A 14,171-nucleotide genomic window follows, 5' to 3' on the forward strand; every position below is an offset into this window, starting at 1 on the left:
TGAATCAAATAGCCTGACAACTTTTGGACGGATTGCAGTGAAATTTGCTCCAGATATTTCAAGCATAAAAAATATATGTAATTCCTTGACTCTTCATCAAGTGCCTCGTTCAGGTCAAAATTTGAATTCATGCAGTACTTTGGTTCCCGATCAAATAACTGCAAAGCTAATGCTATCCCCTTCAGCCTCAGCTGTACTTTGCGTGTGGCGCTAATTTGCAAATGCCTGGCATGCTATACTCTAAATTAAAATGTGTACATGGTAAACATTAAACCTGCTAAACAACAGCGCGTTGGCATTGTCATTGTGAGTTAATCGTGTTGATGTTAGCATTTAGCTCAGAGCACAGCTGTGCTTGCAAACGGCCTCAAAGAGCCCTGGCTGTAGATTCTTGGTCTTGTTTGTACAGAAAAGGAAAGAGGAAGCAATGCCCAGAGGAAACATGACTCATCATCGGTTCCCTCCTGCACCATCACTCCTTCCTTTCCTCACAACCTAGCGGCAGCTGCTCTCCAGTGTGCCATTTAGACTTTGTAGTAAAACCACTTCGTTGGGTGCTAATTTCAGGACAAACGGATATACCGAAGAAAACAATGGGAGGTGTACGTTTTTAAAAAAAAAAAAAAAAAAAAAAAAAAAAAAAAGATGAATGAAAAGTTTGAAAGTGGTGTGAGCGTGACATGAACATGTCCCCCCCGCCCCCACACACACAGAAAGAGACATGCATGCTGTATTTCCCTCAACAATGAACTTCAGGAAGCTGGCATATCACTGTCTTGCACCGCATCCACAATGACTTCCTCTCCCCCTCCCCCCTTAAGCATCTTCCCCTTTGCCAGCCTGTGTGTGTCGGTCTGTAATGAAGCTTCTCAAAGTCGAGCTGAGCCCTGTGCCACGAGGAACTGCCTGACAGCTTACTGCCCTTAAGCGCTAATCGCTCACTGGCGCCTGCCACCCATCAAAACATCTGCATGTTGTCTGTCTCCCGGATCCATATATACGCCGCCATGACATGTGATTGGTCTGCTAATACACTCTCGTCTGGTATTGAGATGAAGTGAGGATGCGAAGAGGAGAGGGAGGAAAGCGCTCTGGCTGGAGCTAAAGGGTGTGTCCTCAGGAAGCCTTGTTTGGATTGGTTTATTTGAGCTTTTTGAGCAAATATTGTGTCGCCGGGGGTTTGTAAACACAGGTGAAAAAAAGAATGATCTCTGTCCTCTGCCAAGCAAACTCTAATGGAGTTTATTCGACGAGAGTGAACTTTTTGTCAACCGGCCTGGGTTTGCTACTAATTGCAGGGTTTTTATGGTTTGAACCACAGCCACACCTAACATTAATTTAGTGTTTTTGTTTATTTGACTATACCAGGGAAATATGTCAGTGGGTTTGCTGCAGTGCTTTTATCCAAAATAGTGTCTTTTCTTATTTCTGTGGCTCTTTTACAAAGTGTTCTGCAGCACCACAGATATTCTGCCTTGCATTCTGAAACAAAAAGAGCGCTGTACCCCAGGGTAAGGTTTACTTGAGAGTGAATCAATAATGGAAGAGCAGATCCATGTATTATGAATGAATAAACAATGCACCCTGGCACAGGCGCTCGCCTATTGCAAAATGTTTATTCAGTAAACTACTATCCCGACACTGGCAACAGTTTGGGGGAAAACACATTTAGCCTTGTCTTTTAACAAATCCTGCGAATATCAAGAATGATATTGTTGACTTTCAGATGTCGTCATGGTTTTTTTGTCATGCAGTGCGTTATCTAACATTATTGCAGCTCTACTGTTGAAGTGCAGCATGCACCTATGAGGCAACGCTTACTACAAATCCCACAATTATTTGCATTTAGGCGGAAGGCATCCTGAATGCGAGACCAACATCACAGCCAGGATGCTGTAAAATCCTCTGGGAGTGGAATGTAGGAAGTCGACGAGCATGTGATCTCCTTATATAACGGCTGCTCAGGCGAAAGAAACAGTTGTGTTTACTTTTACAGGTGATTTCTCCACTTATGGCATTACTTCTCTGGCTCTAATGTCAATCTACTATATCGTAACATTTTGTGAATGGTAGATTTATATCCTTTCAAAAAAACTGATTTAAGTTTTTAGTTTGGCATTCGCTGCTTTGAACACTTTGACATCTTAGTCGCCTTGAATACTTTGAAACGCTGTCATCTACTTTAAATGCAATTCTCTCCAACTGAGCTGACAAAAAACAACTTTGTGAAAACAACAACTGAAATCAATATTTACAGAAACGGAAAACACATTTAACACAACTTAAAAATGCTCCCTACCAAACATAAACCTCTCAATAGTCAAGTAGCCAATCTGCATTTGTTGATAAGAGCCATCTGTGCGGGTGGTGAGATGCATGGAAATAATTTTGTCTGACTGTGAAAAGGCACAATGTCGTCCCCTTGAGCAAACGTGTAATTGAAACTGTTGATTATCAACCGGTGTATCTGTTTATTACACACTGAAACAACTTTAAAGAGCACTTGGGAGTGGAATTTTGTTCCAGATCACGGTCGATTTTACTCTATTGAACAGTCATTTTGTACGTTTCATCATTGAACTGTTGAAACTTTAAAAAAGCCAACTGCTGCAGTTTTATTCTCCATATTACATGAAAGCTTAACCACAGATAATGAACTGTTGATGAATTGCTAACTCAGAACTTTTGCCACACAATCAGCTTCCAGGTCGCCGGTTCACCCACAGCTTGACTTTGCTGCTGCCTTGAACAATACAGTTCCTCTGGCACGCCCTTCCACTCTCCTACATTAAATTCCTTCCATTACAAAGCAATGTGTTGACAGCCAGGGAGTGTCTGATTGTTTACACTCTCAGGACAGAAGATGGAGTTCATCAAGTTTATAAGCTCTATTTTTGATTATTGCAATAACACAGGCTTGCTTTAAAAGATGTGTTGATTGATCTGCCGTGAAGACATTAATATGCACAAGAAAAGCTTGATATTTGACAGTTTTCATCTATTTCTGCCTCTGTGGCTCACATTGATAAATCAATGGCTATAATGGGTGTGATGTGTTTGGTGGTTTACAAATGAGCCAGTCAGTCATTCTGGGTGCAGACACACAGGCTGGCAAGTCTGCTTCTCGTTCAACCAACCAGCAAGAGAGCAGCCTGATGTAATCACAGCGTGAAATGACATCCAAAGCTGTGGATTGGCTGAATGCTGTTTTTTGAAAAGAGGCTCACATGAGAAGGGATAGCCAGAGGAAGTCTTTTTGATGTGACACGTTGTCATTACCAGGGCATCATTTTTTATTTTAGCACTTTTAAAGGGGGAGGGTGCCCCTTCGCAGTTGAACTTGGGTCTAATTTTGTCAGATTTCTTCCACTAGAGATTGGCCAAAGTGAATCAGCACAACACTCAGATGTTCACAGGAGGAGGATGAAATCAATGGAGACTAAAACTAGGCCTGCTTACTGGATCGTTCATGGTTGAATGTTGTAGCTGCCAGTCTGTATAATCACTAACATGTACTGGCACATATGTAGGTGTGTTGGGTTGTTTGACTTTGATCCACAACAGCAAAATAGATGACTGGTAGTTTGCTTTTAGATACCATTTAGATACCCTATTTGCAGTTAAAATGGCACACCTTGATGACAAACAATGGCCTGTGATGATGACTGGCCATTGTTTGCTTTTGGTTTAGCAAAGGAACAAAAGAGGCTGGCTCCTGTTATTGAAGCGGCTGTGCTTAGTGTGCTTAATGTGCGTGTGTGTATTTATGTATACAAAACCCCAACATTCGCTGCCAAATGCCATCTGATATGATACACTCAGGCTAATGCTGCAGATGATTTGTTGTTTAATCTGTTAGTCATGCAGACTACAGGACCTACATACTTCAGGCTATATCCGTCCCTCTTTCTCTCTCATTAATCATGCAGGATCCATAGATAATGGAAGCAGCTCTTGGTGTCTGTAGCCTTCACTGCTTACTGACCAGACGGATCTGTTAACATGACCTATATACATGGACGGGCCATTGTGCCTTCAGACATGCATCACTGAACGGGACATCAAACAAACATGAAGGGTTCTTGGTGGATGGGTGTTCGTTTCACCTTTTCCAGTATTTAGTGTGAGGTTCTTTTCCAGTCAGTCCGGTGCCTACTGTGCATTTCCTGCTCCTCTGTTCCAAATCAGTCATTTACTACTCTGTCATTTAGACAGGGTTTTATTAAAAAGGATGTTCACAGTCAGTGACCAATATATGACCATAAATGTGAGGTGGCATCATCAACAGCTCTTGCATTGCAATTACTCAAATTGGCCTTGTGTGTTATCTCTGTGTGCGTATTTGCATTTGTAAAGCGAGATTAAAGGTCATAGAAATGGAAAGAGAGTCAAATGGACATTGAACTGTTTTTCTTGTTCATTTGATGAGAACAAAAGAAAAGGGCGATTGTTGTTAGTTGGTATGGTGACAACAGACAGTGGGACAATAAAGCGTGGCTGGGGGTAGTTAGCTAGGTAGCTTGTTCTTCGCCATAGCGGCTGGGACTGAGGAGGAGCTGGTTTTCTTGAACCAGTATATATTTCATGCCTTCTTTAATGCTACTCTAGTTCCAGAAATTGAGCCAAACAAAGTTGTCACTCATCATCTGGCGATAGACATGTGCTTTTCCTATGCTGAGACAACTGTGTGTGAAGCATCAAGTTGTTCAATTTTACTCATTTACTCCGGCTATCGATGCTTTTTAATTAATAACATTACTCCACGTGCAGTTTGATGACGAGTGATGGATAGCCCAGTCACACGGGACACGGCTACTTAATAGCAACATCAACATCAACAGCACCCTTCACTGTTTATTATATATACTACTATATTACATACTGCTACAGCGATGATGTCAGCAAGAGATAATTGAACAAACCCGTCTACAGAGAGGTAGGCCGTGGTCATGATGGTGGATTAATCAAATGGCCTTAAAGATAATCAAATTCACAGGGTGTCACGATCCTATCAGATTAGTAGGACATAATATATATGTCCCCCATTTCTATCTTCCTGCATATGGTTCAGAATGAGGGGAGATAAAGTGTTAGCAATCAAACAGAGAGGTTTTCATTCTCCTCCCCATGATGGATCCAGTACAATCTCACTATTGTCTAGAGTAAAGCCTCTTTGCGGTGCCATTTGGAGACATTAGGAGATGAAACACGGTCTCAACCCCAGCTTTACCAGCTTTATAAAATTATATACAAATACTTACTTTTGAAAGTAGTTTCCAGACTGGCATCAGCTTTTGGTTGCCAAAACTGAAAATATGGTTTCCATTTCTAGTCACCTTATCTTTTGAAAATTAGTACAGCAGTCAGAACACGTGACTTGCTAGCACGTTTTTCTTTTTTGCAATCGTAAAGTAAACGACCTTGAGAAAGAACATTGTGACGAAATAAGTTAGTTTGCAAGCTAAAGTTTCTGTTAAGCTTTTAGATACAATAGCCAGCCAGCCAGCCATATATTCTCACTCACCGAGCTTAAAGCCCTTCCATTGGTTAATAACTCCTATTATAACACCTTTCCAGTTATCTCCATGTTCATTGGCCTGCAGCTTCAGGGGCGGAGCTATGCTTCTTTTACCTCCTCTTCTTGAGACAGGTTGATTCTGTGATCTCAAAAGTCAATGTTCAGCTCCGCCACCTCAGGTGAACAAGAGAACTACAATTCCTTAAAGTGACAGTCAATATGCAACTTTGTCTAACATCCATTCATACATTAATCCAGGGGTGTCGAACATACGGCCCGCGGGATAATTGTTAAAATTGCATAAAAAAAAAGCTGAACTGGGGCTCGAGCCACTGATATGAAAAACAGGCATGCTATCCATTGACCCAGAGTCACAATTGATTAGATTTCTGACATTACTACACATATTACTCAACTGCGAGGGAATCTGCAGAGGAGAGCCCAGGCAGGTTAACAGTGGGCTGATGTCTGAACTTTTGGTCTTTATGTTTCTAGTTTATTGTAGAAATACCTTTTTTAAAATAGGGTTTATCATCCAAAAATCTTCACCAATGATTTAAACATAGAGAAATATTGTCATTATGTATGCATTATTATGCTATGATTTTACTGGTTCGGCCCACTTGAGATCAAAATGGGCAGAATGTGGCCCCTGAACTAAAATGAGTTTGACACCCCTGCATTAATCATTATACAGTATTAACAACAGTGACCTTAATATGCATACAATTAGAAATCCTTCATAATAATATCCTTTATTAATTATCATATTTCTTGTTGTGCATTCACAATTCTGCTAATATCCTCTGTACTAGACCGTGGCATAGGCCCTGCTCCAGCAGACTTTTTGGATTCCGATCTGATTTCATCTGTAACCTTACTGTTGTTTTCTGTCCCTCCGTGCAGGTTAACTTTGTGGCATGTCAGCTGTTCGCCCTGCTAATGGCAGTGTGGTTCCGGCTCTACCTCCACCCCAGTAAGACCAGTCCTTTCATCAGACATGTGGTGGCCACTCTGCTGGGCTTCTACCTGGCTCTCTTCTGCTTTGGCTGGTGAGTCACTCCTCTGTCTAGCCCGCAGCTCTTTTCTTGTCATCACTGTCCTCCTTCCTTCCCTTCTTACTTTCTCAGAATTTATTCCTTCAATATTATTTTAGTGGGATCACTTTGCCGCAGACTGTGGAACATGTCCCAATTTCATGCTATTGTAAATACATAACTATGCTGCTGGATTGTTTGAAAGGATGTTGTTAATCTTATGGTTCGGTTATTGGGGTATGACATGTCATGTAATGTTATGGAATGAAAGTAAATGTTACATAATGAAGCTTAATGCAGTGTGCACTTCTGCACACTGCATTAAGATTTTTCACTATTTTGTGTTTATTCATTAACCAAAAAAGGCAGAATAAATAATATTGAAAATTACTTTTTTTACATTATGTGTATTGTTTTTGTCACACCCTGTTGGCAAAAAGGATTTGTAACTGCACTGCATAAAGGCCATTGCTATATAGTCATGGGACGAAAGCTGAATCTGAGGAGACAGAAATGTAAATGGCATATTTGCACTCAATTTGGTCTTCCAGAGTGGGCTGACGTAGAGGGAACCCCAAAGCTGACGTTTCCCCGGCTTGCTTGCATTAGCAGCATGCTAAGACGCTAAATGTGTGAACTCTGCTTCACATGTGTAAGGACCAGCAGCTCATGAGAGCAACCGCTCATTGGATTTGGATGGAAAACAGACTGCACACATTGTGTAATAAGTATGTTACCTGAGCAGAACGTGTGGATAAGGCAGTGAACTGATACATTCGGCAAATGAAAAATAAATATCAGGGCATGTTGCATTTATAATGTCTAATTATTATTATTTATTTTACTTATTTGAAATGAAATAGTTAGATTTTTGTAATGAGTAATACATTTTAAACAGAATAATGGAACATAAATATGCATTAAGAAATAGGCTAATTGTGTAATTTAATGTGGATTTGATTGAAGTGCTTAATAGAGTGCTTTGAAATTCAGTGTTAATTAATCATTAACTAATATTTCTTTACAGTCTGAAATGGATCACTGACATTATTCATACAGTTTGTCTTTGGTTGGTCATTTTGTGGTAATAACATGTGTACATCACTGAACAACATGAACATGAAGGGATTAATAGAGTAACTGAGTTTTTTTTAGTAGAGCAACAATAATTATTCTCATTATCAATTAATCTGCCAATTATCTTTTACTTTAATTGATTCATTATATTAATTGGTGATAGTTGTTTGAAGTAATAGTTTTAACATGCAAAGCTTTGACATGAATTGTCTCATTTTTAGATTATTCGTCACTCTATTGAGTTTCTGCTTTGTTCTCCTGTCATCATCCTACACCCTGTTCCTCGTTTGTTCCTTACCATCGTCCTCGTTCTGCCGTCCCCCTCACTGCCCTTCCCCTCATCCTTCCTCACCCTGTCCTCATTCTCTTCATCCTCGCCAAAGCAAATGGGTCGATCGAGCAGTAACGGATATCCAATTATAAAGCTATTGCCCTGTAATAGACAACCCACTGTACCTCTGGCAGAGTGCCTCTCAAACTGCCTGTGTGTGTGTGTGTGTGTGTGTGTGAGTGAGATGGCAAACCTCGTAAACATTAGCCAGACATCTAGATAGAGGGGAAATGCTAACCAGGTGAAATGTTACCTGGTCCTTGGGTAATGGCTGATAAGGTTCCATTTGATCACCTCACCAGACAGTTCATGTACGTGATGCAACAGACAGTTGGCTCCGGTCCATTTTATTTGTTATGGCTGGGAGAGGTGATGGAGTAGAATTCATTCCGGACTATCTTCTGGTTTAAACGTGGCATGCCAGTGTCACACAAGAGACTCACTTATTATACACATCACTCATTGTTTAAAATAAAGTCACATTAAAAAGAGGTTGGTCCTGTCCTCATGCAAGTATGTTTCCAGTTTCAAATGTTTGAATCCATTAAATAAACTATTCACTACGATACCTTTTTCTGTAGTGTAATGGTAAATGTTTACAATGCCTTTCTTCCTTACCCCATTTTTTTCATGAATACATGAGAAAAATAAGTATCAAGTAGACGTGAAAGATTAAATAGCGGTGGAGATGTCAGTACCAATCGGCTCCTCCATACTGTAAATTGGTATTATGGGATTATGAAAATTGTCTGCCAATACCTGCAATCAGAAATCATCACCACAACTACAGAAATACAAAATATGTGCTTAAAAAAAAAAAGGAACTGAGACTAAGTCTGATGACAAACTGTTCTGTATTCACTGGGCTGTGAATGGGCACTTTTTGTTTTTTTGGGCAACAAAACTCATATTGTGGAAAACATCTTTGCACCGGAAAGGAAAGGGACATCATGTTCTTCTGTACAGGCGAAAACCAAACCCATCACAACAATTCCCATTTGAAATGCACAAAAAATGAAATGATGTACCTCCTAACTTTTGTTTCAGATCAATCTTCAATTTGAGAAATACATCCAACATCTTGCCATCCTTTTTGATCAAATGGGCCAAACAATCAATAAATATACGTCTGTGAAAGTCTGCCAAAGCGTTTTATGTACAAAAGCAATTAAAAGAGTACAAGCTTCTTTAAATATCTATAAGCAGATACATTTAACACAGTATATGGTAATTATTGTGTTTGGCGCCGTGCTCTAAGCCAAGTATCTCAAGTTGGACACTAATTACAGGAATAATAGTGTGCTTACAATACTAAACTATATAATTGATATTAAACCAGAGATTGGTTAAAAAAGACAGATGCAATTATTTGATAAACTTCTTATTAGGAAGGTCACAGTAACTACTTGTTTATAAGATCCCAAACAGCTTCTGCCAGTGCAGCTTGCTCTTGGGAAATGCATGAATGCATCTTTGCACCCACTTGTATTTGAACCCTTTTATACACACGCACACACAATATTTTAAGCTTTCGTTGCACACCCACGGTTGTTTCTTAGAGGGCACCTGGCTGCAGCCCCAGAGGATCTGCCTCACAGATGCTGCAGCGCGTTGGTTTATTTTAGGATGTATTCCCTCTCTGTCAGACGCGCGCGCTTGTTTCTGAATGTCGCTGGAGAAAACTAATTAACAATTGAAATGTTTCCTCTGTCAATGGGGCCTGAGCTCATTTGAGCTTTCGTGGACATGCGTACAGATCATGTCTGTTTGATACATCCCGGGCTAACCGTCAGAAGTTAACGTCTTGAGATATATATTTCCTCCCCCTTCATCAGATATCACTGTATGCTTAACCATTTTATTTGCTGAGCAGTTCTTTAATTCCCCCAGCTTGCGCTCCCCTGTTCCCTGCCAACCCTTGATGCCCTTGCTCTCTTTGTTGACTCACTACTAACACAGTGTGGCATCTCTCCTCTCCTGGAGGGCCTGACGTCGGTAGCACTACACACTGCGCCCTTCAAAGACCCATCTGGTAGCTGCTGTTGAGTTTGTGCGTGTGTGTGCTTCACGGGAAGGGAGAAAGGTGGACAAGAGTTAGACCAACACACACACACACACACATATACACCCGTTCATGCACATGTCACTGTAATGGTGCCATGTAAGGAAGCTTGCAGCTAGAAGGCATGGGAATCAATTATGACCGTAGTGCGATGGTGATCGTCACTGTCCTGCCCTGTGACTGCACATGACACATTACTGGTTACAAAGGTCTGGCTTCACATGACCGATGGTGGAGCTGGTTGCATAATGCTGTTGCTTCCTCTTTCTAATGACCGTTTGGGATGACGAAGCACGGTGTGGATGGTAATAAAATAACAGTATGTGGTCTAATGGTATATTATCAGGAAGGAGCGTGTGTTTGAAGGAAGTTTTTTTTTCCTCCAGTAAATGACAAACCATGAAAATGTTAAAAGTATAATATGAGATCAGTAAAGTAATTTGTAGCGTCCGTCTCTCCACAGGTATTCCCTCCATTTTCTGGTGCAGAGCGGTCTGTCCTACAGTGTGATGGTCTTCGCTGGCCTGGAGCACATGCACAAGTAAGTGCCCCAATTAAAATACAACATTTGATAAAGAAACAGCCAAGGTTATTGGCCTCATGGTTCCTGGAAGTGTCAGATACATACACAATTGTATTGATGTATGTCATCATTTCCCACAATAACACACCTCTAAAGGGCAAGTGGAAGCATGACAAAGACATGTGTCAAAGCCAGTAAACCAAGTTCATCCTGACTATAATATGGCTTTAAACATATGGTAGTGTTTCACACCAGAAGTCACCTTGCATTATTCCTGGAGGTTTAACCCTCTGCACACAGCATTAAGGTGCTGTTCTGTCCCTTGCGTATCTAGAGAGATAAGCTGCTCCCTTGTACTGCAGCTCGTGTGAAACAAAAAATAAACGCTGGCATTTGCCCAAGCCAAACCAACACACCGTCATCGCGTTCCCCACCCCCACCCCTGGATAAAGGTGCAGCTTGGGGGCGAAGAGGAGGAGAGGCAGGGCGCACTGACATTTTCCTGTTTGCAGAGAGCGTTGAACCCACTGCCTCGGGTTTTGCATAACAAATGAATTATTATTCCAGCAGAAGGTTGTGATTTAACTGAGGCCGTGTGCTTTTTTGTGACTCACTGTTTAACCCATGGCCTTTGCTCTCTGAACGACACATGAGAAGGTTGCATAGATAGTTAGAACTGTGGTTCTTTCCCTTTTTTATTTGTATTATTTGTTTGTCCCTGTTTGGTTATTTCCATGATCACTGTAAAAAGAATAAACAGTAAGCCCGAGCTGTCTATTGTTTACATGTTGGTCTACTTTACAGTATTAACATACACGCTGTACGCCTTGATATTGATACTCCTGCTCAGTAGAGATGGAATGATTCACTATAATGCTCGCTATACACTCGTTTACCTCCAATAACACTTGAGACTTGTTCCACTTTTGGAACATGACCTGAACACTCCCAGGGCCGGTGCACTGGGGCAGGGCTTGTATTCTCTATTTGTTGCTCTCTCGCTCAGATACCCGACCCTCAGGGGCGAGCGAGTGAGTGCAGTGTGACAGCTTTATGGAGTCGCTAAAAGCTCTTTTTCTGGACTATGCGACCGGCTGTGAATGTGAACACCGGCTCGGTGTGGCTCAACCCGACCACTTTGTTCAGCGGCGAGGCATCATATTTCATGCTATTCTCTCGGATCTCTGACTCTTCCCCTCTTACTGCTCCCTCACTCTCTTTGACAGTTCTCCTGTGGTGAGCAGGCAGGGAATGCTCTTCTAGATGCTTACCTACTGAACGCTGCACAGCCTGCTGGTTGACGGCAAAATCGTTAGAAGGATGTAATGCAAGTGCCATCCTCAATTAATACAGAATAAGAACCATTATACAATTATAATGAATCAGACTGCTGAAGAAATAAGTCGATATGTGCTATCAGGCTTGATGTAAATAGTCTTTTCAAGTGATTATTGTACTCTATGACCTATCTTGCTTGGTTTTCTTAAGGATATTTTCTATTGGCTTCAGCAAATGTGTAGCATGGCAAGTTATTATTTTTCTAGGTCAGTGGCTCTCAAACGTTTGGGCTTTTGACTCTTAAAATGAATCAATGTCTATTTGCCCCTCCCCCCCCCCCCATGACATGTCTACTGGTTGTAGCTAGCTTAGTACAAGCGGGAAAAGAAAAAGAAAGAAGCCGTAATTTACAAGACATACAGCAGAAATCAGTGGAAAGATATGTTTGATAATAAGAAGTAAAAATCTGGATGATTACATCAGTGCTTACCAAGCGGGACAACAACAACCATTGAGAGAGGCAGGCATCTCATGCGGTTTCCAAGCAACGCCAAAAAAACAATCTAACCCTTGAGGCTGACGTTGGCTAACATACGACTGTTGACAGATATTAAAACAGACTGAGTACTGTTCAAATCTCACCTCCGGTTCTCCCTGAAGAATAGATAACCCAATGTTATCGAGCTATCTGAGGTTCTTCCAGGTCCTGGGACATCAGCTCCACCAGCTCCCACCTCAGGAGGGCCCGAGTTCAAGATGAAATGGAGAGGATGTATTCTATCTGTTAGCATAAGCATGCAATTAATTAGAATGCATATTAGTTTTGGTGTGAAAGCCTGCCTGTGAACCTGGCGGTAATAAGTGTGCAAATTACTGACTCTGTCGCATGCTGAACAGATGGAAAATTTCCTCTGGATCTGCGTCTGCATTTGAAGCGTGCCTCCAGGCATTTATTATGTGTACACAGCCTTAGAGAGAGGTCTAGGGGTGTTCAGACATTTATTAATAGACAGATTTTTCATTGCCTCATGTGCAGTGTGTATCTATACCTGTGTGGCTCCTTGTCACACAGGTATAAAGCTTTCTTGCACCACTGAAATGTCTAGTTGACTGAGTCATGCAATCTGGTGTTGGTCTTTGTCGGCGGTATTATTGTTGGTATTACTGCTGATTTTAATGCAAATCATACACTTTGTTCACCTTGTCTTGACGGCGCTGGACTGATCTGAAGCAGGATAATTTCACCTGCTTCAAGAAAATGTTGACTTAAGTAAAGCCCAATGTGTAGCAAGACACCCGAGTCCATAGGCAGGATTTTTGTTCAGGTGTTTCTTTCCCCAAGTGTATTACACACCAGTGAACGGGGAAAAGAACTTCCTGTGTATGCACTTGTATTTTTGCCTCGTCGGTTTTGGACATTTGAGACAGTTATGCTAACCGTGTTAAAAAGATTTTGTGACGGTCTGTTTCCCCTCTTTAGTTCTTAAGTTGAACCTGAGAGGATACTGATGAAATGAGCTTTTATCTTTGAAACCTGCTCAAATCACTGTGCAGTTATGTTACTTTATTCATTCTCATATTTTCTCATAAACTGTCTTCTGTTGTTTCTGGACACTGCTATTATTTCACATCTCTAACAAGGCAAAAGGCAACATAAATACCATTTAGGTTGTCCAGTACAGAAAGCTCTTTGAAGGTGCGCCCTATAGCCAAACTGATGGTGCGCATGATACATAATCTCAACGTCTGTGGATCTTTGTTCCTCGTCTTTTGATTATAATTTTTTTAAAGAAGAAGAATGATCTATTAAAAACGACTAAAAACAGTGAACTAGTGTTGCTGGTTGTATCCATGGAGCACATTTGGGCTGGTCTGGGTGTGGGGAGGCCTTTGTAAAGGGCCATGTATTCTCCCATTGAAGCAAGATTCTGAACAATAATGCGTACACTGAAAACATGCCAAGTGTGGGTTGGATACAAACGCAGGACTCTCGGAGCACATAACAGAATTGCATTATAATTATCTCCTCTACACAGTTGCTCCTCTGGGGTTTCTGTGAATGATAGTAGTGTGTCATCTTCCGAGTTTTTAGAGACTGAGAAAGATCTTGAAAGGTTTGAAAATAATTCATAGAGCATACGTGTGACAGGTTAAATTTATTCAGTGTAATAAATGTTTGGCAGTAGAGATCGGATGATGTCTTGGCTGCGTCTTGGACGGCAGACACAGTAGGCTCTCAGAATCAAGAGATCCCGTTGTCTCTTATCGGCAACGCGGCCTCGCTCGAGCTGTTGTTTTGTGTTCCTTCACGTAGCGGCACAATCCTCTTATTGTTGGCAGCAAAG

The 14,171-nt window shown here is 41.3% G+C and overlaps 1 protein-coding gene across 1 annotated transcript in view; it reads left to right on the forward strand.

The window, feature by feature from the left end:
* mboat2a (membrane bound O-acyltransferase domain containing 2a) overlaps positions 1 to 14,171 on the forward strand; it is a gene marked incomplete at its 5' end in the record, with an annotated part of 38,129 nt that overhangs the window by 13,778 nt on the left and 10,180 nt on the right. The window contains 2 exons of the mRNA XM_079221230.1: positions 6,425 to 6,570; positions 10,489 to 10,566. Of these exons, the coding sequence (XP_079077356.1) occupies positions 6,425 to 6,570; positions 10,489 to 10,566 (224 nt within the window). The remainder of the gene's footprint in view (positions 1 to 6,424; positions 6,571 to 10,488; positions 10,567 to 14,171) is intronic.

The sequence above is a fragment of the Taurulus bubalis genome (genome assembly GCF_910589615.1).
Source record: "Taurulus bubalis genome assembly, chromosome: 1".
NCBI lineage: Eukaryota > Metazoa > Chordata > Actinopteri > Perciformes > Cottidae > Taurulus > Taurulus bubalis.